This window comes from Callithrix jacchus, chromosome 8 (genome assembly GCF_049354715.1).
Source record: "Callithrix jacchus isolate 240 chromosome 8, calJac240_pri, whole genome shotgun sequence".
Classification (NCBI taxonomy): domain Eukaryota; kingdom Metazoa; phylum Chordata; class Mammalia; order Primates; family Cebidae; genus Callithrix; species Callithrix jacchus.
The window spans coordinates 15,177,291-15,204,213 of NC_133509.1; the positions used below are offsets into that span (position 1 = coordinate 15,177,291).

Here is a 26,923-nt window from a genome sequence, read left to right on the forward strand (position 1 = left end):
GAGAGATGGGGCTCAGGCCAGCATCCCTCTCGCTCCGGCCCTTCCCGGGAGGGCTGGCCGAGCGAGGATGGGGGGCTGGGAGGCCGTGGGGGCAGTAACTGTCAAACCTCGCGGCTTGGCGCCATTATTTAAATGGTACGTGCTTGTCTCGCAGCTGTACGTGCCCGGGGCGGGGCTTCGAGCGCCCGGAGCGGGGCGGAGGCAAGAGGCGGGCTGGGAAGGTGGAGGGGCGGGGAGGGGTGGGGCCAGGCAGGCTGGAGAGGCGGGCCTAACGGCGGCCCCCGGCAACGTTCACTGCGCTTGCGCTGACAGACGCAAGATGGCGGACAGTGCGGAACTAAAGGTAAAGCGCAGCTCGAATTCACTTCTAATATTCGGCCGCGGAGACGGCGCCGCTGGTGCCGAGGGGGATGGGTCCGACCCTGGGGGGCCGCTCGGGCCTGACTCCACCCGGGCTTGGAGTTGCAGGGAGAGAGGCGCGCCCAGTCTCAGCAGAGGGGGCCCGGCTGCGGCGGGCCGCGGGCCCCGGGTGCCTCGGGGGCGCTGACGGGTCGTCCCCGGCGTGTTATTGTTGTGGGCGCCTCTGGCGGGGGTGGCGGGGGAAGAGATAGGGAGTCGGGAGGTAGGGGCTGCAGCTGTCTCCCGGGCTCGGCTTTTTCACCTTCAGTTAGCCTCCCCGCCCCCCATGGGGAGCTGGGGCTGGGGGCAGGGTGCTCTTGTAGGGGGGATTGGGAAAGCTCCCCGTGGCCGCTTCCTCTTCCTCCTTTGCAGTCCCGGGCTCCTGTCAGGCGCTCTTCTCAGACCCCCGGGAACTTGGCTCCGGCCGCCCCGCCCCTCCGTGGATCCCTGTCGCCCCCGCCCCGGACTCGGCTTTCCCCGGCTGCTCGCTTGTCAGGAAGCGCCTGGGGTGCCCCGCTTGTGGGGAAGCGCGATCCTAGGGCTATAGGGTGGGGATCTCGGGGAGAAGCTCTGGTAAAGTTTGGCGAGCCCCGGGCCGACGTTGGGGTTCGGCTGAGAGGTAGCCGGGGGGAGTCAGCCTGGGCGGGACGTTACTCTCTCTCTCTGATTCCAGGCAGCCGAAGGGAGAAACCCCCCTCCAAGAGTGAGTCTTTGGAAGCAGTGGTGGGAGGGGGGATCCATCTACCTCTCTCCCTTCTCTTGCCTTGGCTGGTGTGGAGGGTGAGAGGAGCCTTTGGGGGGTCTCTGCACACACCATGATGGCGATGCTGTAGCTGATGGAGGTGAATGGTTCGTGTTTATATCCCCCCATTGCCTTTTGTTTGTAGGGACAGCTTGCTGGCCATGTTGATTTGAACGAAATTCTCCCCTCACGCTACTCCAACCCCCGATAAATAGAACGTTCCTCTTAACTGTACCAATTACCCACACCTCACGAAATTAGATGAAAGGGTGCCCCCTTTTCCCCGCTTTTCTCCCACCCCAATCTTTACCTGATGATGGCTTCTTTACCGAAGCAGATATACCACTACACAAGCAGTTGGGGGAGGAGGGGTGAAACCCTTATGATTGGATTGTGACAAATGGGGCTCCGCTTGAATAATTTTGGTTTAGTAGCAGGCAGTTCTTAACTAACGCGTATTATTTCGAGGCTCTGAACTCGATCTTCTCTATGGCTTACTGCGTGTGTGAACCCAGCAGCTGGTTATATCTCGACCCAGAGAACTGACATCTCTGTCGGAGTGGAGATTGGGATATACAATTGTAAATCTTTGGGGAGAGCCTTCTTTTTATAATTAATAAAAATTATGTAACTTTTTTCTCCGTTATAATGAAACCACAACTTCTAGAACAACCAAATGCCTGATTTGATTCTGTAGAGTTTTTCCTGTGGAATAGCCTCACCGAAAGATCTTTTCTCCTAATAACTTCACAATGTTTACATTCCAAGATTTGTATATTAAAGTATTGGCTTTGAGTGTCATTCTTTTAACATGTACTTTAATTACAAATTTACTTAAGGGAGAGCAGGTTTAGAATGGATGGTTTGGTTTTTCCCCAGTTTCAAACTATTGCCTGAAATGAGAAAGCCTTAGGAATTTGAATATTTGGAGATAATTAACCTTTGAAATAAAAAAAAAAAAAGCACAACTTTAAGACATGTTTTTCTCTTAAAATAGAGTTACCATGTTGCTGTGGTCTTTGCCTTCTAATATTTATTTTGTTAGGAGTTCTTTTGAATGATAGCTAATCAGTTGTTATACATAGACCATAGAATAAAGCTGAAAAACTTGTGCAGACTATATTGTCACTCTTGATGCTGTCCAAAGAAACTAGTATGGAAAGCACATGCTGAGAGATTTCCTTCTTTGTTCTTTCTCATTTTAAGAAAGTGCCTTTGGGGATAGATCAGATCCCTGGTGTGAGTCTTGTTAGGTAAAGTTTCTCTTTACAAAAATGAACCAGTATCAGATAAACACCAAACACTTGAAGAAATGTTATTTTTCTAAAATTAGTCTCCTTTTTTGCTCTCTCCAAAATCTACTTGAGTTTTTCCAGAGGAATTTTTTTTTCTACTTTTATGCTCCTGTTGTATACTTTTTCAAATTATAATAACTGTTTTGACATGTTGGTATGTCATTGTGTATGTCTGAGACTTTGAGGAGCTGTGTGATAAACTGCTTAGCTGGTGTTAGCTGTGTTAAAAAAAATTTGGTTAGTACTTCATTGTGGTTAGATTTGCTGTTTCTTTTTTGGGGGGTGGAGGAGGTGATCTCAGGAACGCCTACCATAGTTATTCGAGAATGTGTTAAAAAAAAGAATGTGTATATATAATTTTCTGTGCAGTAAGGTTTGGCAGATACTTCTTTTGGAAATGATATTTATGGAAGGCTTTTTGTTTGTGATTTTTGGAGGTAAATATCATACATTCCTATTATGATAGGTAAAATCAGAGTAAGAAGAAAAAAAATCTAGATTTTTTTTTTGAAATTTTAAATGGGTATAGAGTACTTCAGCTGTGAAAGCTTTTGTGTAAATACCGTGACTTTCATTATCTTAGGTCTCAGCCCCACACTTCATTTTGCTGTGGATTGTATTCATAATTATTTTCCTCATGGTTTTTTTAGTGAGTCCTTTTAAATCTATAAGGAATCTGCGAACATCAGATGGGAAAACAGATCTTTATCCCCTGTAGGAATTGTGCACGCTGCAACACTTCAAGATATTGCCAATAAAAATTAGATTGTAAGTCATACATATCAAAATGAATTCTCTATGCACATTTGTTTATGAAAGCTTTAATTTTTCATTAGGAGAATACCCATAAATGACATTTTTAAGAATGTGGAGAGTATTTTGTCATCTTTGGGAACTTAAAAGCAGGAGGTTGTGATGACCAGATGATCTTGGTAGTTAAAAAGCTGACAGCTTCATGCAGCTCCTCTTAAAGTACTTTAAAATATATACATTTTTTTGGAGTAAAACTCAAACCAAGTTATATTGCCATTTTAATTTACAGGAAGAAGAGTGGGAGGGAAGAAGTTCATCATCATTGTAGTGGAGTAAATAAATGGGAAGAGAAACCATAATTATAAAAGTTTCTATAAGTATGTTAGTAAATTCTATTGTTATTTTCTGCCTCTTTATTTTCAAGAAATAGCGACTTAATTTTGATCCTTTTGCTGTAATTTGTCTGCTTTTATTTTAGATAGAGGCAAGTATGTCTGACAGTTTATTCGTGGATTTGATTTGAATCTCTAACTTGTTTTTGTCAAGTGCCACATTTAGATGACTGTTGTTTTATCTCATTATTTTTATGAACAGTATTTAAGAAACACTACAGTATAGTTTATAAAACACTACAGTATAGTTTCTAAGTATTTCATATGATTGTTTGGAAATACCGCCTTCTTTTCATCCCCAGTTTTCTCCTGGGTGATCGCATTGTCTTTCCCTTCAAAGAGTCTCTTGTAATCCCTGTTGATTGCAGTAGTGCTTAGTGGCGAGTCCATAGCTGATTAACCTTGGGTTTCTCCTGGTGAACTCCATCAACATGCTGCTCCAGGGTTCTTGCTGAGGCTTTTGAGTTTAGTGGAATTTGTACCATTTCTTGCTGGTAACCAGGGATAAGAAAATAAAATGGCCAATGGTTGTAGTGGGAACAGGGAAAAAGTATCTAAGTCTCTGAAAAACTGGGTGTTTATGATGAGATGTAGCCTTTAAAAATAATGACCAAAAACTGATTCATTACTGCATGGAATTGATTGTGATGTCTTCTGAAGTATTTGGCATTAAGCATCTTGCTTTTTTATTAATGTTTGAATAATGTCTTATTATATAGTACTTTGTAGTTCATAATATATTGCATTATTTCTTTTGATCTTTCCAACAGTTCTTTGAGGTAGGAAAGGCAAGTTATAAATAAATCCCTTTTATAGCTGGAGAAAGTGAGCCCAGAAAGGGTAAGTGACTATTGCAAGGTCCTACAATTAAACATGGCAGGGACTTGAGCCTAGGTCTTGTGTAGGCCTCCTTAAAGGTACCACAGCAGACCTGGAGTTCTCTCGGGTGCCCAGTTCACAAAGATTTCTAGTTAAGTTGTTGCTGATACTTCCTCTTTTGTGAAAGTGCTATGCTACGGTATTTTTGGATATTCCTAGGGCATTTTGCAAGCTTCCTTGCAAAGAGGAGTTTGTTAGTTGGAATCATACACTTTAATTTTTGTAAGTATCATTTTGCTTGGGAAAATTTCAGAGGATACTGAAAAGTAAGCAGAAAAATAAACAGTACCTGTAATCCCAACGCTCAGAAATATTATGGTTAACATCTGGGTATTTATTCATTTAGACTTTCTCTCTGTGAGCATATGTATATGTATATTTATCACAAAGATATATCACACTTTTTTATTTATAATCTGCTATTTTTATATTTGTTTATCCAGATTAGTAAATACGGTTCTGTATGATCATTTGCAAGCTTACATTGTGTTTTATTCAACTAGTCCCTGTCTTTAGACAATTAGATTATTCTACCTTTTTTGCAGTGTCTTTGCAGCCTTGTACCAGAGTTTGCAAATGTTTTATTTTAACTAAATATATTGGTATGACAGATCTTTTTGTGCTTTAGAAAGCAATACAAATGTTTATTTTATTTTTGTAGAGACAAGGATCTCACTGTGTTGCCCTGGCTGATCTCAAACTCCTGGCTTCAAGCAGTGCTGCTGTGGCCTCCCAAAGTGTTGGGATTACAGGTGTGAGGCACTGTGCCACTGTGCCCAGCCTGCAAATGGTTTTTAGAGGTGTGAGGCACTGTGCCACTGTGCCTGGCCTGCAAATTAGGTAAAATGTTGTCAGTGAAATAAATTAGTCATTCTTGGTTTGTTCATTGTCATACCTTTATTGTTTCTGTTTCAGATAAGATTATTAAATGATGGCAGATACAGGTTTTACAAAATGTAAGCGAACATTACTTCAGCATCAGAATGTTTGATAAAGTATGAAATCGATTATGAAATAGTATTTCATAATCTACTATTCATACTATTCTATGAATAGTAGAATTTCAAGTATGCAGGTATGATTTTGAAAGTTACATCACAGTGATCAAATATTGCAAATTATTGTGCCTTATTTAGATGCTTATCTGTTAACTGTCATTTTAAAACTATGCTGAGCATTAATATAGAGAAAATGGAAAAGAGAATTTACTTTACTCAATTTTTAGTCTCAAAACAGCATTGCCATAGTATTAAATTGGGAGGTAATATTGTTTCAAGGGTTTGGTTTTCGAAAGGTAACATAGGCAATGAAAGCATTTTTATTTTTAAAAAAAAGTCTTTATGAGTTAAACCAATTAATAAATGCTTATGTGAATTAAGAATGCCATTTGTGCAACAACTGAAAAGTAGTGCATTGTAGAAGGAACTTGAAGAAATTGATCATACTCTAAATTTTATTTGTTAAATGTCTTCACCTAAATCTGCATTTATGTAACATTTTATAATTAGGATTTCTTTGAAACAGGCAGTAGAGACAATTTTAAAGTACTTAGTTGTCATTAACAATCAATTTCAGAAGTAGTAATAATTGGCACTGCACTTTTTGCTAGATGTTTGTGACTGTATTTCCCCTTCCATGTTAAAAATTGTGGAACTCTCGTTACTCTTGGTCTCAGTAGTGTCACATGAAAAGGTAATTCCCCAGAATCCTCCCTTCATAGTTTTCTGGTAAGTCTTTCTTCTTAGCTATGAACTTCTAAAATTCATCAAAATGAAGAAACCACCTTTTTTCTTTTTCAGCTTTTCCTCAGGTCAAGCAAACAAGACAAACATAAATCCTTTGAACATTAACTAGTAATGGAGGTATCAGTAACTCTCACAGGACTGGTGTAAACGTTCCTATTTTTGAAAACTTAATCCCTTTCTTACCTTTCCTGCTATTCACTGCTTTCAATTTCCCCTCTTTGGTTGCTGTGTTAATTTCACCAAAACACTCCTTTCATTCTGTCAGGCCTGTCTATAAAAACTTTGAATAGCTTTCCATCGAAAACTGGATAAAGTCTTAGTTCTCAGTCTAGTATTCAAGATTTTCTATAGTCTGACCCCAGTCTACATTGTGTGTATGTTTTGTCTTTTCAGCTATATAGCAAAAGCCCTTAACTTAAAGCCGGAGCTGTTAGTTTGCTTCTTTTTGTTGGCTGGTGTTCTGTTTGTACACCCCTCCATTCTCCCAACCCTACCCTGTGGACACAGTAGGTGTTTTTATTATACATGTGTCAGATGAACAAATTATGTTTAAGATTTGTTTCTGTCTCTGTAGACTTGCCTATCTTGGGCATTTAATATAAATGGAATAAAAACATGAAACTTCTTGTGTCTGGCCTTGTACTCATTTTTTTCTCTGCATGGACATTTAAATGTGTATGTCTATATAATATTTGTAGTTTATTTTGTGTGTGTATGTCTAGATGAGAACAAAACTAGGCACATAGAAGGAACTTAAGTGAATGTACATGTACATAAATATGTTTTCTAAAACCACAAGTGAGATCATACAATTTGCTTTTTTCACAATAGATACTGAAGATCTTTCCATGACATGTCCAAAGCATGAGATGGTCTCATTCTTTTTAACAGTGCATAATATTTCATATGTATGTTTGTAGAGATTTACCTCTTGAATTTATCAATGTATATGGTTAAAAGTTCTTAAGAACTTGTTTTGATGGTTTTGTTATACACTGCTTTTTTTTTTTTTTTTAATTGCCACATTTAAATGTAACCTCTTTAGTGTTAATGCTGGAGTTTCACTTAAAAATAGGATTTAAAACATCACAGGTAAGGGTTGTGTAGCTTGAAGAGAAATGGAATGCAGTCCTTTATGCAGTTCTGGCAGTGCACAGCCAAAGAAATTCATTTTGTGTTTGGGTTTCTGAATGTGAGCAAGCCTGTTTTTAAAAAAGCTCATGGCATAGTGCTTAAAATAGAATTTAACATGCTATCTTGTGCTTTATGGTGAATTTTAAGACTTTTTCTTGCAGTCATGCAAGTCTAATCTTAAAGATTGGAAAGATTTCAAAGTAAATATTTTTTCTCATATGTTAAAATCATCATTCTGGTCTGTGGGCTTCTGTAAGTTACCCAAAAAGGGGACTGAAGAGGCACAGAACTGGCTCAGAGACTGGCTCATAGTAGATTCTCAGTAATTATTATTTATTCAAGAATTACTTATCACATTCTGTTATTTATTATATTTTTGGGTATCTACTGTGTATGAGGTACCAGCTTATTGGTGAGTTTAGTGTGTTATCACATGTGTGTATAAATATTTCTGTTATAGTGGAATGTTTACTAAAAATTATCTTTTTAAAAATTATACAAGTAATGCATCAGTTATTACAGAGGTTTTCAAAGTCTGTTTCTCAGGCCCCTGGTGGTTCCCTTGAGTTTTTCTGGGCGTTCTCCAGGTCAAAATGATTTTCCTAATAATAGTAAGGCATCATTTGCTGTGCTGATGTTTGCAAAATCAGTGGTGGGCAAAACTGCCAACACCTTAGCACAAATTAAGGCAGTGGCACTAAATTGTACTAGTAATTGTGTTCTTCATCACTACGCAGTTGGAATTAAAAAAAGTGCCAGTTAAACTTAATGTCCTTGATGAAGCAATAAAACTTCCTATTTTTATTATATCTCAATCCTTGAGTACGTTTAAAAATATATTTTGTATGATGGAATGAAGAGTACCTGAAAAACACTTTTATTGAATATCAAATCTGATGATTAACTCAAGGAAGAGAACTTGTGCAGTTGAGTTGTGAGCTTTTTAAATTGAATACCATTTTTACTTGAAAAAATGGCTGGCAAAATATGGTTATACAGACTTGGGTATTTGGCATACATTTTCATGAAAATAAACAAAGTGTGCCTGTCACTGCAAGGAAAACAACCGACAATATTTGTTACTAATGATAAAATTTAAGCTTTCAAGCGAAGATAGAATTTTGGAAGACATGTATTTGCCACTGTGAGCTTGACAGTTTCCCAATACTTGACTTTTTTGATAAGATCAGTGTGATATTAATGAACATGTTATGTTGAAGTTGCATCGTGAAATATGTCAACATTTGGAAGAACTGCATAACTCAGTGAACTAATATTTTTCAAATAACCAATGCATGATATTACAAAATCATTCCTGGATAAAAAGATCTGTTGGAAATGGAAGACAGACCAATGAATTTCAGTTGATCAGAGTAGGAAATATTCGTTGATAGGGTTTCAGATTCCTGCTTCTTAAAGGCTGCATTGCAGCAGCCTTTAAAAAACTACTGTTTGTTGAGTTTTGGTAAAGGATCAAAGAATGTAGAAAGTTATCTGAAAAGGCTGGAACATTTTAATAAAAATACTGTATCTTTTCCCAACTCTGTAGAGCTTCGTAAGGCTAGATTTCCTTTATATTCTTCAAGCAAAAAAATCTAATAAACAGAGTGAGTGGAAAAGTAGATGTGAGAATCAAGATGTCTTTATTAAGCTGGATATTAAAGAGATTTGCAAAAGTGTAAAACCATGATAGTCTCCTAATTTTTATTGAAAATGTTTTTTAAATATGAGATTTATGCTAACAAGTAATGGATTAACTGATTAATTTTTTGAGATGGGCTTTGCCATGTTTCCCAGGCTGGTCTCGAAGTTGGGGACTCTAGTGATCCTCCTGCCTCAGCCTCCAAAAGTGTTAGGATTACAGGGTGAGCTGCCACACCCAGCTATTGTTTATTTTTTTAAATGACAAATCTTTTAAAGTTCTCTGCTTTAACTGTAAATACAGTAAATATTGATAGATTTAGTCAACATAAGTATAAAAGAGTCCCAAGAGCAAAAACTTTGAAAACTTGAATCAAATTTAAAATTTGTAGTACGGCAATGCATAATTTAAAATGGGACTATCCCTTTCACCTTCTCACTCGTGATATTTTTTGTAACTTAAAAGGAAAAATAAGTCTTGAGGCGGTGGCTCATCATACCTATAATCCCAGTGCTTTGGGAGGCCAAGGCAGGCGGAGTGCTTGAGCTCAGGAGTTTCAGACCAGCCTGGACAACATGGCAAAATCACGTGTCTGCCAAAAATACAGAAGATTAGCCGGGCATGTTGATGCACACCTGTGGTTCCAGCTGCTCAGAAAGTTGAAGTGGGAGGATTGCTTGATCCTGAGAGATGGTGGTAGCAGTGAACTGAGATCTACTATACTTCATCTGGGTGACAGAGTGAGACCTTGTCTCAAAAAAAAAAAAAAAAAAAGGTTTACTTCTAGTGATACTCTTACAAGGCAGTTTGCTGAGCAGAAGCTATGTAATTAAATCCTGCATCTCTGTAAGTAATTCCAAGCAATAGTAGCTTGCATTGCACTGAATGAATGTACTTAAAGTACTTTGTTTTTTGGAGACAGGGTCTTGCTGTCTTGCACAGGCTGGAGTGCAGTGGTATGATCATGGCTCACTGCAGCCTCGAACTGCTGGGCTCAAGTGATCCTTCTGCCTCAGCCTCTTGAGTAGCTGGGACTTAAGGTATATGCCACCATGCTCTGCTGATTCAAAAAAAAATTTTTTTTTTTTAAGAGATAGGGTCTTGCTGTGTTGCCCAGGCTGCTTTCAAACCCTTAGACTCACATAATCCTCACACCTCAACCTCCCAAACATGTTGGAATTAAAGGTGTTGATCAGTAGGTATGGAAAATACATAACTTTTTATTTTTTTAAGGTTTTTTTTTTTTTCTCCCTAGTTTCTTTTTCTTTCTTTTTTTTCTTTGAGTTGGAGTCTTCCTCTGTTGGCCAGGCCCAAGTGCAGTGACAGGATCTTGGCTCGCCACAGCCTCTGCTTCCTGGGTTCAAGTGATTCTCTTGCTTCAACCTCCCAAGTATCTGGGATTACAGATGGGTGCCACTGTGCCCAGCTAACTTTTGTATTTTTAGTAGAGGCCAGGCTGGTCTTGAACTGCTGACCTTAGGTGATCTGCCTGCCTCAGACTCCCAAAGTGCTGGGATTACAGGTGTAAGCCAACATTCCTTGCCTGATTGCTTTTTCTCTAGTAAAATATAAGGATCACATGAATAAATGAAAAATTCACTCAGATATTCCCTTACTTAATGTTAGCCAATAATTGCCTCTCCAGCAGAGCTTAGCTCTTACCAAATTATATGTGATTGATTTCAATTCTACCTATTTTGTTTCCTTCCTTTCCCTTTTGTGGGATAAACATGAAACAGGACTTAGAAGTTATAAGACTCTGAATACTTTTCAGTTCCATTCTACATTTCTTTTTCTTTTATTTATTTATTTTTTTTATAGACGGGGTTTCACCATGTTGGTCAGGCTGGTCTTGAACTCCCGACCTCAAGTGATCCGCCCGCCTTGGCCTCCAAAGTGCTTGGATTACAGGCGTGAGCCACTACACCCGGCCTTGTTCTACATTTCTTTAGAGTGGTATGTGAAAAACTCCAGCCTCTGTTCCTTAAATATCTTTCCCCAGCGTGTCAAAGTAAGACTGGAAAAGGAATATTTTTGTCCCAGAAGTTATTCTAATACGTGATTTCAAAATCAGGTAACATCTTAAAAGTTGAAGACCTTTTGAAAAACAATGGTATTTTATGTCTAATTGAATTGTAATTAGGGAAAAGAGCATGAATTTTAGAATTGTCGTTAGTCTTCACCTCTGAATTTAGATAGTCCCAGGAATAAGATTAGTGCTCTTCTAAGTGTGAACAGGTCTTGGTCTATTCATTTTTTCAGAGAGGAATTGTGTAATCTCTTGTTGAGGCTGCTCACCTGACTCCTAATGTTTGGGGAACAAGGCAGGATGAAGATGTCCCACGTATGGGTATGCAGACTTTGCTTAATCTCCCTATGTTTAGGTTTGTGCCTCACCCTTGATCTTAGCTCCATACTGGGTCTGAGTCTGGAGCTTCTCTGGTTCAGTTGTTCCAGTAAACCTCTGGCCTCTTATGTTATGAGAGGCTACAAGGCATGGTAGAGAAGTTGTTTCCTGGGTATTTAGCTAGAGGAGACCTGAGGGCCTAACCATCTTGCGTTCAGGTTTCAAACAGACCCCTTGTACTTTGCTCCCGTCTTCTTTAGGGATAGATTTGCTTGTCTTTCTTTAGTATTCCCCTCTCTAGTCATGTGTAGGTTGTAGATTGTAGATTCCTCTTCTGATTTAGTTATCACTGCATTGTCTGCTATTCATTATCAAAAAGTTTGTTGAAATTTCTAGTTGGTTATTTTTTTCCTCAATTTTTCTTTTTTCTTCCCTCACTATCATTTTGTTTCTCTTTATGGGGGGAATATGGCAGATATTTGTATATGGTGACTTCATATTTAACTGGAGGTCATTGTAAACTTTCTGCGAAGCTTGTAATACAAACTATATTAATATATGATGATTCTTAAATAGTTGCCTATCTTGAATTAAGATGTGTTTTGCGTGGTAGTAGAAATTGTGTTATTTTCTAAGAGAAAGCTAGGTGTTTTTTTAAAATTAAATTATATACAGCATAGTGTGTATAACCATACAGAAAAATGTGTAACTTACAGACAGGCAATAAAACAAACATCAAACCTAACAGAGCATTGTAAAACTTTGAGGCCTTCCTTTGTGCACCTTGTCCTCTCTTCCCTATTTCTTCTCGGTAACTTGTATCAATAGGTTATTTTACAGGTAAAAACTATTAGTGAAGCAATAGTTTTGTATATTATTTATTTGTAAGGTTGTCTTAAAACCATTGCATCTAGTATTTTATCTTGCAGTCTTGTAAATTCCCAAATTTACTATAGCATTCTTCAAAGAGGAGGATTCCATAGGAGAAGGTGAAGAGGAAAGTTTTGGAGACCTGAAAATATGTATAGGCTGGATGTGGTGGCTCACACCTGTAATCCCAGCACTTTGGGAGGCTGAGGTGAGCAGATTGCTTGAGAGCAGGAGTTTGAGTCCAGCCTGGGTGACATGGCAAACCTGTTACAAAAAAAATACAAAAATTAGCTGTCTGTGGTGCATGCCTGTGGCCCAGCGAGATGGGAGGATTGCTTGAGCCAGGAGGTTGAGGCTGTAGTGAGCCGTGATCGCGCCTTTGTACTCCAGCCTGGATGACAGAGCGTGGGAAATGTACATGCTTGTAGATTCCAGTAATTACACCTGATGATGTCTAGGGAAGAAGAAGGGACTTAAGTCCCTAGTGGTCTACACCAGGTTAAGCCTTTTGTTTTTGAGACTTGAGTTTTTGCTCTTGTCACCCAGACTGGAGTACAATGACATGATCTAGGCTCACTGCAACCTCTGCCTCCTGGGTTCAAGCGGTTCTCCAGCCTCAGCCTCTTGAGTAGCTGGGATCACAGGCGCCTGCCACCGCGCCTGGCTAATTTTTGTATTTTTAGTAGAGAAGGGGTTTTGCCATGTTGGCCAGAGTGATTTCGAACTCCTGGTCTCAGGTGATTCCCCCCGGCTTGGCCTCCCAAAGTGCTGGGACTATAGGTATGAGCCTGGCCTGGGTTAAGTCTTGAAAAGTGCTCTGATTTATATGTGTTCATACTGTCACCCACGAAGAAGTTGAATCATCAGAGTTAGGAGAAAAATCCAGCTTTTTGGCAGAACCATAGACCATTAAAATCTGTATTTTATCTTACATATTTTTGTCCATTATTTTTTAAGATAGATTAAAAAAATGTAAAATGTATAAAAAGAATTATTCCTTTACTGGGCTGTAGGTATTCTGTGTTAAATCTTGCAAACAAATAAGTGTTCTCCCCTACTCTCCCCTCTTTCTTCCTTTTGCTTGTTTGGCCTTTGGTATCACATTTGCTTAAAGCAAGGTTCTTATTCAGTCATTCCATCAATAAAAGTGAGTGCTGATTTATATGCCAAATACTGTGTTAAATGCTTACATGTCATTGGGAATGAAGTAGGGTTTTTGCTCTTGTGAAATTACTTCTAGTACTCCTGTAAGTATATGAAAAATAGTTTGGTTCTCTTGTGCCTTTCCATATTTGAATTTTTATAGAGAGCATATGTTTTAATAGTTAGCAAAAACTTTATTTTGGGAAATGTTTTCTTGAATATCAAATAACAATATTAAATGTATGTTAAAGTTTAATAGTCATTTGTTCTATTTATGCTTCCTAAAGGTAGTTTTTGGAGGAAGGAGATGTGGGAAGAGCAAGGAAAAGATACGAAAGAGTTATTGTAGGAAGTTTGATTGCTGGCTCACTGGGAAGTTTAGTTAGATGCCTTTGCCCATTGAGATTGACTGTGGATGTAAAGTAACATCCGCCTGCATGAGTGCATGCATTCTTTTCTCCTACCAAGTGAGAACTAGTTGAATGTGCCAGGCACAGAGGAGCAAGGGAATTGTGCAAAGGAATGTTTACGGGCTAATGGATAGGGTATGACAAAATCAGTGAATTGGTGATCTTTATGAAATTGAATTCTTGCAATGAAGCAAGTAACAAAAGGAGGTTGTAGCTGGAAAATTAAATGATTTTGAAGGTGGTGCACGTTCTGACGGAAAGGTCCAGGGTGTGGCCTGGGGAGTGGGTGGCTGAGGGTGGAAAGTGATGATGATGAGTTAAGTTGGAGCCTGAATGACCAAGGCAGGTACTAAAACTTTAATTCAGTCAATGACAGGATGTTCTAGAGATGCACTGTCCAGTACTGGTGCCACTAGTTCTGTGTGGCTGTTGAGAACGTGAAATGTGGTTAGTCCTAACTGAGATTTGCTGTACGTGTGAAACATATACTGGATTTCGAAGACATAGTATAAAAAAAAGAATGGAAAATATTAATAATTGATATTGATTACATGTTGAAATGATAATTTGGGTTTATTGGATTAAGTAAAATATATCATTAAAATTAATTTCACCTACTTTCAATTTTTTGAAATAGAGACGCGGTCTCACTATGTTGGCCAGGCTGGTCTTGAACTCCTGGGCTCAAGTGATCATCCTAGCTCAGCTTCTCAAAGTGTTGGGATTATAGGCATGAGCCACCATGCCTGGACTTTTTACTTTTTAAAATGTGGCTAGTAGCACATTTAAAATTACATATGTGTCTCACACTTGCAGCTTACATTGTATTTTCATTAGCACTTTTCTAGAGAGATTATTGCCCATAAGTAGAATGGGGATTGGGTGGGAGGACAATTGTAGGGGTCTGTAGAACCCAGTGTCAGAATCTTTTGGGAGAGGGAGTGGACACTGAGGCTTATTTTCATTAAGTTCCCTGGTGTTTCCTCTTCTACTGTACTTGGTGCTTGGAGTTATGACCTTCTTTTCATTTCCCTACCCTTACCTCCCTTCTATCTACTGGGTGGTCATTCCCAGGGAGTTTGCTTCATTCTTTTGAGGAGAATAATGTTAAGCAACGATAATAGCAAGCAGTACCAACAAAACAAATAACCATGTAAATGCAAGTAATTAACACTGTATGCATAAAAGGAAGTGGTCACTTCTGATTAAGCTTATTTCAAACCGGGCCTTAAAAAGGGAGAGTTTTGAAAGTTGGTGGCCAGGCACAGTGGCTCACACCTGTAATCCCAGCACTTTGGGAGGCTGAGGTCGGGCTGAATACTTGAGCCCAGGAGTTTGAGACCAGCCTGGCAACATGGTGAAACCCTGTCTCTACAAAAACAAAAACCAAAAATTAGCCAGAGTCAGGGTGACATGAATCTATAGTCCCAGCTACTCGGGAGGCTGAGGTGGGAGGGCGGCTTGAGCCTGGGATGTCAAGGCTGCAGGGAGCCTTCATCATGCTAGTGCATTCCAGTGTGGGTGACAGAGTGAGACCCTGTCTTAAAAAAAAAAGGTGGTTACTGGGATGTTCTTTGAAGCAGAGGGAACAGCATGAGCAAAAGTAAAGAGGAGAGAAAACATTGAGGTGTATTTGCAGAACAGCTACTAGATCCACATGCAGATGTCTGTGTGAGAAAGTAATGTGAGTTCTGGGAAGCTGGGGCCAGATTGTTAGGAGAATTTTCTACATTGAAGCTGTGTGAGTCTGAAACTGTGTTGAATGCTATAAAGGAAGAGCACAGAATTCTGTAAGAACATTAACCAGGAAACCTGACTGAGTTAGTCTGCTCAGAGACTTCCTAGTTTGAACCATCTGAACTACAGACTTCCTCCACATCCAAGTCTTTTCAAATCTTCTTAATGTTATGTCTTCCTTTTTTTCTTAGTTACCTTCACTATTTTAGACTCTTGTAGTATCAATTTGGAATTTATAAAACAGCCTCTCAATTGGTCTCTTGTATCTTATATCCTCTTTCAAGTTATTTACTCTTCAATTAGATAGATTTTTGATGTCAGATTCCTCCCCTCAACATTTTCTGCAATTGAAAATGTTTTTATAACTTCGCATTCTTTTTAGGATTAAATATAAACTTCAATTTAGCCCTTCAAACTAAAAAATTATTGTTTGAACACTAGTTGCTGAGTTTGGTTGCTAGTATGCTCGGTAGGCACTGGGCGCATTTATATAATGTCCTCATTTTACCAATATGGTTTGTCATAATTAACAGATGCCAAACCGTTGTTACTCATTTTTATTGACAATGAACAAGACAGTCTCTATAGACAGAGCATATATTTTGGTCAAGAACTGACAAGTAAACAGGGCCTCTCTACATACAGCATAAGAGTGGTACACTGAGTTAAGCAGCAGAGCACATAAAAGGGTAAATTTTTAATGTTAGGAGTGGTTTGAGGAAAATATCCCAAAGGTTGTAACATCTCAGTTGAGAACTGAGTGAGTTGGAATTAGCTAGTAAAAAGGTTGGGATTGGAGTGGAGAGAAGAGCTGCTCCTTCAAAGAACAGCATATATACAAAAGTCCTGGAAGATGGAGACTTGGTTAAGAGATTGGTTACAATTGTCATGCTGAGGAGTTGGGTAGTAGATGATCATGGAAGAATTTAAGCACAAGTGTGACATGATTAGATTTATATTAGCGTGATCACTGGCTACAGTGAGGAGAATAATTTGGAGAGGATAATATTGGAGGCAGGAAGAAAAGTCTCTTGCAAACTCTGGATTAGAGCGGTAATAGGGACTAAGACATTTTAAGATGTTAAGATTGACAGGGCTTGGTAAATAGATGTGGACGTGAGCAAGAAGATGGTGTAGCAGCTTCTGGTGTTAACAGGTGGTTAGGTGGATGGAAGGTTTGGAGAGAGCTGATGTGTTTGTTAGGTGTGAATATGTTGAGTTGGTGACTTATTGGGACATAAAGGAGAGGTGTTTAGTAGATGTGGATTTGGAGTTTAGGAGACCAGGGTTAGGCTGGAAATAAACGTTTGAGCTGAGTGAAAATAGGGTTACTTTAGACTTAAGATTCAGTAATATTCTTTTTCTTTTGTCATAGAGTTTATCTCTACTTTTTTTTTCTTTTTTAATTAATTAATTAATTAAATTTTCAGACAGTGTCATGCTCTTTTGCCCAGGCTGGAGGTTTGATCTGCTGGGCTCAAGCCATCCTTTCCACTGCAGCCTCCTGAGTATCTGGGACTACAGGCATGCATCACCGTACCTGACTAATTAAAAAAGTTTTTTGTTTTTTTTTTTGTAGAGATGGAGTCTTCCTTGTTCCCTAGGCTGGTCTCAAACTCCTGGGCTCAGGGGTTCTTCCTGTCTTGGCCTCCCAAAGTGCTCGGATTATAGGCATGAGCCCCCATGTCTGGCCCCTCTCTCTGTTTTTGAAACTCAAATGGGGAAAATCATGCCTTCTAGATTTAGGAAGTAAAATAACTTTTAAGAAATAACTTTCGGCCGGGCGCGGTGGCTCACGCCTCTAATCCCAGCACTCTGGGAGGCCGAGGCAGGTGGATCACGAGGTCAAGAGACCAAGACCATCCTGGTCAACGAGGTGAAACCCCGTCTTTACTAAAAATACAAAAATTAGCTGGGCATGGTGGCGCGTGCCTGTAATCCCAGCTACTCAGGAGGCTGAGGCAGGAGAATTGCCTGAACCCAGAAGGCGGAGGTTGCGGTGAGCCGAGATCGTGCCATTGCACTCCAGTTTGGGTAACAACAGTGAAACTCTGTCTCAAGAAAAAAAAGAAGTAACTTTCAAACTTTTAAGAATATTGGCTGCATTGAGTATTTGGAGAGATACTCTGGAATTTGATTAGCTATATTTTCAAGGAATGGTGTTAGGAGTGAGTTTTCAGTAATTGTTCTTTTTGACTGATTATGATAAACTTATATTTTATATCACTTTCTAATGACCACAAAGGATTAAAAAACTTCTTTTTAAAAAACCATAACCACAGATCATTTCTTTCTTCTTTTGGCTAGTTTATGAATTGTCCTTTAGACATGGACAGTTAAACTTTTTTTTTTCTTCTTCACGGGGTAAGTTATAGACAGCTAAACCTTTTTTTCTATTTTTGTGGTTTAAAAAAATTGTTCCTTATCTGTAACTTTAGCATTTTTTTTTTTTTTTTTTTTTTTTGGTTAATGTTCTGGATATGTTAAAATGGATGCTAGAAAATATAGTCTGTTTGGGGTGTGGCCTCAGAGTTTTATGAGTAGGTCATTTTCCTTCTCTTCCATAAATTTCAGGAGGAATGTGTAATATGTTTTCATGAGCCTTACCTTGAAAATGTATTTTTATGTACATTAATGGAATTTTTGAAAGAAAATAAAAGCATTTTCTTAAACTTCATTTGCTACTGTAGTAACTTTGTAAATATTACTTTAAATCATAAAAGGTAAATTTTAATCATAATCTATTCTGAAGATAATAATCATAATGATCTGTAAGTTTTGTGGTAGGTTAGCAGTTTCACTTTACATAAGACTACAGGATGCTTTTGTTGTGAAATTGTTTCTTATCTATAACTAGTAGAATAATCAAGTGGCAGTGTTGCATTCTGTGTAGAAAATAAAGGGTTGCTGTCATTGATGGGCTTCTGATGGAATTAAAAAAAATACTTAGGCAAGCTCTCATTGCAAGACTTGAATAACTTTTTGCTGTAATCTGTTTTTTTTTGAGACTGAGTTTCACTCTGTCACCCAGGCTGGAATGCGGTGGTGTAGTCTCGACTCACTTGCAACCTTGGCCCCCCGGGTTCAAGTAATTCTCCTGCCTCAGCCTCCCAAGTAGCTGGGATTACAGTTGCCCACCACCACGACCAGCTAATTTTTGTGTTTTTAGTGGAGATGGGATTTCACCATGTTAGCTGGGTTGGTCTTGAACTCTTTACCTCAAGTGATCTGTCCTCTTCGGCCTCCCAGAGTGTTGAGGTTTCAGGTGTGAGCCACCGTACCCAGCTTCCTAGGGCTTTTAGAACATTTGTGTAGCTCTTTTAAAAAACTTGTTTCTGTCTAAAACTTTTAAATCAGGACTGAAATACGACAGCCTTAATTTTCTTGAGCACTCTGGAAAACGTTTGTTTTTACTTTAAGATTGGGGAATCAGGCTGGGTGCGGTGGCTCACACCTGTAATCCCAGCACTTTGGGAGGCCAAAGTGGGTGGATCATGAGGTCAGGAGATTGAGACCATCCTGGCTAACATGGTGAAACCCTGTCTCTACTAAATATGCAAAAAATCTGCTGGGCATGGTGGCACGTGCCTGTAATCCCAGCTATTGTGTCGGGGGAAGGAAGGGGCTGAGGCAGGAAAATCGCTTGAACCTGGGAGGTGGACGTTGCCGAAATCACACCACTGCACTCCAGCCTGCTGGCAGAGCGAGACTGCATCTCAAAAACAAAAAGACAAAACAAACAAGCAAAAAGATGGGGAATTCTAGGAGAATATAGTCATCTTAATTGCAAATAGTTGAATAATCTTATTTGTAGCCTTAAATTTTATTGTTACCTGGAGGAGAATCTCTTGATATGCTCAGGGCCTTAGATAGTTGACACTCATATTCCAAGTTCTTAAGGATGACTTGGGTGAATATTTAAGGGCAAAATTCTCAGATTTTATATGTGGTGCAGACCTGGAAAGGGAGTGTTAAGATGATAAAAGGAAGAGGAATTCATAATCATCATCTCTTGGGCACTTACTTACTCGGTGTCGTTAACTATACTTAACGTGGGAACATGAAGGTAAGTGCTTGCCCTTGAAAACCTCAAAGTCTATGGAAGGACATAAACTGGAAATTCAATGATATACCACATTTTGTGATAATTGTACAATAGAGGGGTGTAGGATACAATTTTTGAGAAGCGGTTTGAAAGGCTGGAATGAAGAGCTGAAAAACAGGTTTAATGGCATGAAATGTTAAGTTCTACTTTTAAATTTCAAAAAATTATATTTGAGGATGAGGTGGTTTAACTTAATACTAGAGCCCTTTATGTGAAAAAGATAGAATAGAGGTTTTAGTCAACATGAGCCACAGAATGATGTGGTTGGAGCCCCCTCCCTACTGAAACAAAAGAACAGCATATACCACCCATCCCCTCTTGCCCAAATAAAACAAACCTAAAACGTGAATGCCTTTTTAGGTTATATTGGTAAAAATATCATGTTCATAGTAAGAGGGATAGTAGTAATACTGCTGTATTTGAGCTGTATATGTATAGTCACACCGTATCTAGATTATTTTATTCACTTCTGAATACTATGGACTGCAGAACACTCAAGAGAATGATCAGGAGTGGGAAGGGGTCTAGCTAGTTGAAGGAAAAAAGTCCTTTTAACACATTTTAGAGTCGATTCTGGAATACCAAGAAGATGAAATTTTAGAACCATTGGGTGGACGTTAATGGGAACTTTCAGTTCATAGAGCTTTTCACTAATGTGGGCAGCCTTTAAAGGATGTGAACTCTTAGAACTCTTAGCCCAGACTGAAGGCTATAATTTAGACTGTTTGGTTTAGAAGATGCAGTCTTCTCACTTTTTGTTTTGTTAATATATGTTTCTTTTTTTAGGTTTTTCAGCTTTCTCTCAGATACAGTATACTGTTTGTTTCATTGCCTCTTGTCTTAACTGAAACTTAGATCATCTAATTGTAGATTTTTTAATGGTTTTTTTTTTTCTGGTGTTTTATTTGTTTTTGGCAACGGGACAGTTAGGAAAGAATAATCATCTTTTAGAATTTAATAGACTTAAAATTTAAAGTCCTGCTTAATATTTTTAAATTCTAGATTTTATTGAAAAGTGAATGATGATTGTTCTCATGATCAAGTACAGTACTAATTTTTAAAAGGCCAACCTGTTTGTAGAATATTGAACATGGCCTATAGTTTTTATTTGCAGTATTTCTTGGTTCTGTCTCCTGTATTTCCACTGTACAGTTCCTTCTTACCTTACATGTACATAAATCCTGCTTGTTGCCATATCTTTTAGCTAGAAGTCTTATTTCTTTTTTTCTTATTTCAACCATCCTGTTGGTGGTTACTTCAGTAGCTTCCTGAAGTATTATTTCAGTCACATCTTTACTGCCTCTCAGATATGCATTTATTCCACTGTCTGTTCACACTATATCATGTATATTTCTTAACTGTCCTTCAGTGCCCCCTGTCACCCATTTTCTGTCCCTATCTCCCTATAGCATATACTCTGCCCTGGCTGAGCTTGTGAGAAGACACTATGTTAGTTAGTAGTTATGAGCTCTGGAGTCAGGTCAGATTTGAGCCCTGTGTCCGTCACGTGTACTGTGTGATTTTAGATGTAATGTCAGTTTTCTTATCTATACAATGAGAATAATAATACTCTGTCTTGTGGGTCCGTGTGAGGATTACATAAGATAATCGTGTTTACTATAATTAGTATGTTACTGATATATGATAAGTTTTTAATATATATTAGGTTTTGTCATTTTTACTCTATCAACCCATGTAAATTACTCTAGAAATTATGGTTGAAAACATTGCTAATATAGAAAGACTTCACTAACTGTATGGATTGTATTTCTTCAACTACAGAAGAGTGGAAGAATGAGAAGAAAATTTCATTTAATACTGCTAGAATGTAGAATTTTGAAATTTTAAGGAAACTTTGAGAACCTCTAGTTAATCCCTCATCTTTTTTTGAAGTGAGAAAACAGAACCTGTGAGATTATAGTTTGGTGAATTAGTGGCCAAGTCAGTGCCAGAGTCCAGATTCTATATATGCCAGTACCATTGTATTGTACATTTGCTCAGCATAGTTTAGATATTCAGTAACTTTTGAGAATTACTACGATGATTGTGTGTTTCTGAAGACTAGTTTATTTCTGTGTTCATTGTTCCTATCTTCTCTTCCCACATATATTCGTTTAGGGCCTGTGCATTTATTTAAAAAGCATTTATTGAACATCTGTGTGCAAAGCAGCCTTTTTCTTAAATAAGAGCCATATTTTCTCACCTCTGCATAAGAACTTTGGCAATGTGTTAGAATTTTAAACTCTAAATTTTAAAATTAAACTAAACCCTTAACTTAAAAAAAATATTTTCCTTTTGAGACAGTGTCTCACTCTGTTGCCTGGACTGGAGTTCAGTGGTGTAATGAGAACTTACCACAGCCTCAAGGGATCCTCCTGCTTCAGCCTCCTGAGTGGCTGGGTCTGTAGGTGTGTGCCACCAATGAGTCTGGTGAATTTTTTTATTTTTAGGAGAGACAAGGTCTTGCTGTGTTACCCAGGCTGGTCTCAAACTCCTGGGCTCAAGTGATCCTCCTGCCTCAGCCTCCCACAGTGCTGGGATTACAGGTGTGAACCACCACACCTGGCCTAAACTTTTTCTTTTTAGGAAAAATATTGTACCCCACTGTTATAATATTTTGAGTTGGATGATGATGATGATGATTTATTATTATTGAGATGAAGTTTCACTTGGTACCCAGGCTGGAGTACAATGGCACTATCTCAGCTCACTGCAACCTCCGCCCTCTAGGTTCAAGTGATTCCCCTGTCTCAGCCTCCCAAGTAGCTGGGATTACAGGCATGTGCCACAACACCTGGCTAATTCTGTATTTTTAGTAGAGATGAGGTTTCTCTATGTTGGTCAGGCTGGTCTCAAACTCCTGACTTCAGGTGATAAGCCCACCTTGGCCTCCCAAAGTGCTGGGATTACAGGTGTGAGCTTCTGCGCCTGGCTGGATTTGTTATTTTTAATGTTGAAGTTATTGTCCAGAAGGAGCTTTTTGATGGATAGAAGTTTCATAAAATGTGGTAGTATATAAATAGGGATGATTTATCAAAAATTGAAGCCATGGTGCACCATTTCAACAGTGTTTATACTTTGTTTAAAGGAGAATGGAATCTACATTTAAGTATAATTGCAATATTTTATCATTTTGTGGGACCTGACTGCAGTCAATAAGATGGACCTGGAGAGGTAGAAGATAATTAAGTAGAGGAGTAGACACTACAGGTCATTTTCCAGTTATTTTATGCTGCAAAATAAATAAAAGATGAGAAATTGGGTGAAACAAGATTATGGAGAAGTATGTAACCAACCTGATTTGCTGCTTTGAATAGAAACTGTTTAACTAGGTTTTCTGGTTCAACAAGGCATTGTTGACAAATTGCTAATAACTGCTTATTAACAGTTTGTAATGAGAAAATTTAGAAATCATCCAAAAGTAAGTCCTATTGAATGAAGAATCTGACTTTGAAAATAATAAAATACTTTCGTTGTTGTGTGCAGGCTTTAATATGTACATTTACAGAATTTGTGATTATTCATTTGCTTTTGTGGCTAAAAAGCAAAAGTATAAATGAAATATTATGACATTGTTAAATGTCTATTTTGTCTGTTTTCAGAATTCATTCTGGTTTACAAATGGTTATAAATTGATACCAGATAAAGACTCATAATGTAGAGTCTGCTTTATGACTCATCCTGTAAACTGCTGCAGTGGGATGTGTGAACAAGAGTAATTATGTTGTTTATCAAGAAGTACCTAATTCTTTTTTTTTTTTTTGGTAAGACAGGGTTTCACCATGTTGGTCAGGCTGGTCTTGAACCTCCGACCTCAGGTGATTCGCCTGCCTTGGCCTCCAAAGTGTTTGCATTACAGGCGTGAGCCACTATGCCCGGCCAAGAAGTATCTAATTCTTATCCACAGTGTAGATATAACCTTCAATAATGGAAGGTCACAGCTAATGAGACAATAAAAGTGGCACTTTCTGTTTAGTTGCAAAAGCCAGTTTGCTTGTTGACATTGAGTATTGGCTCTATTTATCTTTCTCAGAACATGGCCCTTGCCTCTGTGTAGTTGGAACAGAGTTCTCATACCTATATTATATGTGTGTTTTTGTAAAGTTTTACATACCTGAAAAGGAGAGTAAAATGTTATCGTCTTGAGTGGTGAGGACTTCCCCATGCCCCACTGCTCTGCCCTGAGAACACTAGAAGCCAGCCTTATACCACCAAAGCCGGAGATTGGATTATTCCTCTCTGTCAAAAGTGATCAGACAAAAGGAAGCAAAGGGAATCTAAGCAAAATAGCCAGGTTCTTGCCCAGTCATTCTAGAATGAAGTACCCTAGTGTACTCACTCACACAGATTTTCCAATCATCTTTTTAGTATCTTACTCTTAAATATGCGTGCATAGCCCAGGATTTCCTCTCACTTAAGGAAAGCTTCAATCATGAAAGGCAGACACCAATGCAGGGAGAAGAAGAAAACAACATCAACAACCAGTTTATCTGCTCAAATAAGAAAAATAAAATGTAGAGGAAAAACAAAAGAGAAATATGCAGAAAATGAAAAGAGTTCATGGACATTAAAAATGTAATAGAAGAGTTAGGAGATAAAATTGAGGAAAACCCCAGAAGTTACAGCTGAAAGACGAGATGTAAAAATGCACAAGGAGAAAGAAAATCAGTGTAGGAAGACCAGTGTCTGAATAAATACACAAGAATGAGAACACAAAGACGTGGAAGGAAGATTATTGTAAGAAAACTTCCCAGAACTTAAGGACATACATCTCTGCTCGACAGTTAGCAATTTATGCAGTTAAAAAAAAGAAAAGACCAACCCCAAGACACGACATTGTAAAGTTTCAGAACACAGTAAGAGAAGCTGCTGTGATTCCAGATAGGGATATATAGTTGACTGTGAAGGAGAATGGGTCAGATTGGTACTAGGCTTCTTAACATTAGAAGCCAGAAAAGAATAAGGAGAGGCCTTCAAAATCTTGACAGAACGTGATTTCCTGCCCAGAATTCTGTACTGAGCCAAACTCAGTAGTAACGTAAGTTAAGATTTTAAAAATACAATGCAAGGAATAAAAAATTGTACCCCATGTGCCCCTTTCTCAGCTGCTAGAGGAAATACCCCACTAAAAAGAGAAAACTAAGAAAGAGGAAGTACTGGGATAAGGAAACAGGGGATCCAGTATAGTAGAGAGAGAAGGGAATTCCCAGGATAAGCTAAAGGGAAGTTCCAGGACCATATTTGTGCTCAGGCCTAGAGAGCCTATAGTCTGAATTGGAACACAGTGGAGGGCTACAGGAAGTGTGTCTCTGAGAAATGAATTCAAACATTTATCTGATATATTTGAATATATTGAGAAGAAAGTTAATACTTTTAGCTGTTTGCAGATGAATTACCAGTAGGTACCTAGAAACCTAAGCAAATAGAAAGATGGTGTAGTTATTAACTATAAGGAGAGCAAAGTTATACAGAAAAGTAAGAGTAATCATGATGTACTTTTGGCTTAACTGTATTATTTACAGCCATAGTAATAATATAAGTACTGACAATTGATTCAACCAAATACTGTGATACAAAGATGAGGGAGAGGAGAAACAACAGAGCTAAACCGTTATATTTTATAATGGGAAATCAGTAGAGTTCTAAAAGAAAAAATTAAATAGCTGTATAGACCTACTACATAGAATATGGAGAAAAAAATGCCAGAAGAACTAGCTAAAAAGACTTGAAAGTGGGTGTCTTGGGGATTTGAAAATTGAGGGGTATGTTAAAGGGGGAAGGGACTGCTGTTTTTCTTCTAAGACTTTTTGATTTTTTAAATTGTGTTCCCATCTGTCAGATTGAAAAAATCAGTTTTAAGAGGATGCTCCTTATAGAATGCTCTTGTGTTCAAATTATATACAGTTCTCAGGCACTCTGAATCCCCTAGGATTCTGAGAACTGTATCAATTGAGGACATAGAGTCAGCAGAATGCTATGAAATTGCTGAGGAAGTAATGATTTCTGATAGTAGTAGTGGTTGATGTTATCCTTAGTTGTAAATATTCATTTTGTTGTAGTGCTAACAAATGGAGACTTTTAAACACATTACATAAATGCAGATTAAAATATATTTCATTTCAACATCTCAGATGTATTAGTGTTTAGTTTTCCTCAGTGTTGTCAACACTTTTCATTGTGAATTGACTGCTCTATGCTTCTTTGCAGCTTTTTTGTTGAAAGATGCTTGTGTTTCCCGCCCCCTTCTTTTATTTCATTTTTAAAAATACTGCATGCTTATTACAGTCCTTAAGAGTATGCAACAGCTGTCCCAATAATAGCAGTAGATACCACCTGAGTTTTCATTATATCTGATTATAAGTTGCAATGGTTAATTTGAATCCACACACATTCTTTTCTTATCTTAATCACCAGTTTTTAAAAGCCAAAATGTTGAAACTTGAAATGGAGATTGAATGTTAAATAAATTAATCTTCAAATAGATTTTTCTGTTTTCCAATTAAAAGGCACATGGTTTGTTTCCTCTAAAAGTCAGCATATTATAGCGTGAAAGAAAGTACATTTGGAGTAGAACTAGTTGCATGACATTCAACAAGTTTCTCAACTTTTTTTGGTTTGTTTGTTTAATTGAGTTGGAGTCTCACTGTGTCCCGCAGGCTGGAGTGCAGTGGCGTGCTCTCAGGTCACCACAACCTCCACCTCCTGGGTTCAAGCAATTCAGCCTCAGCCTCCCAAGTAGCTGGGATTACAGGTGTGCGCCACCATGCCTGGCTAATTTTTTTTTTTTTTTTTTGTATTTTTAAGTAGAGATGGGGTTTTCACCATGTTGGTCAGGCTGGTCTTGACCCTCTGACCTCGTGATCCGCCTGCCTCAGCCTCCCAAAGTGTTGCAATTTATAGGTGTGAGCCACCGCACCCAGCTGTTTCTTAACCTTACCAAGTCTTATTTTCCCCCCTGAAAAATGAGTAAAGTACCTGCCTGATAATTATGACAATCGATGATGAATCCTGTAAAAAAAAAACCAAAAACATTCAGTTACTTGGGAGGCTGAGGCAGGATCACTGGAGTGTACGTGTTTGAGAACAGTCTGGGCAACATAACAAGATCCTCTTTCTTTTTTTTTTTTTTTTTTCTGAGACGGAGTCTTGCCCTGTCGCCCAAGCAGGATTGCAGTGGCTCAATCTCAGCTCAAGCAGTTCTCCTGCCTCAGCCTTCTGAGTAGCTGGGACTACAGGTGCCTGCCACCACGCCCGGTTAATTTTTGTATTTTTAGTAGGGATGAGGTTTCATCATATTGCCCAGGCTGTTCTCGAACTCCTGACCTTTGTG

General features: G+C 38.6%; 1 protein-coding gene across 4 annotated transcripts in view; it reads left to right on the forward strand.

Moving 5' to 3' along the window:
- PIAS1 (protein inhibitor of activated STAT 1) overlaps window positions 1–26,923 on the forward strand; it is a 275,261-nt gene that overhangs the window by 145,083 nt on the left and 103,255 nt on the right. The window contains exon 1 of one of the 4 annotated variants that reach the window (XM_035259011.3): window positions 308–343. The exons of 1 other annotated variant lie outside the window; for it this stretch is intronic. In XM_035259011.3, the coding sequence (XP_035114902.3) occupies window positions 320–343 (24 nt within the window). In that variant the 5' untranslated portion in view covers window positions 308–319. Of the gene's footprint in view, window positions 1–307; window positions 344–868; window positions 1,103–10,800; window positions 10,938–26,923 lie in introns of those variants that run through there. 2 more of the 4 variants (XM_035259014.3, XM_035259015.3) reach the window with 2 other exon arrangements.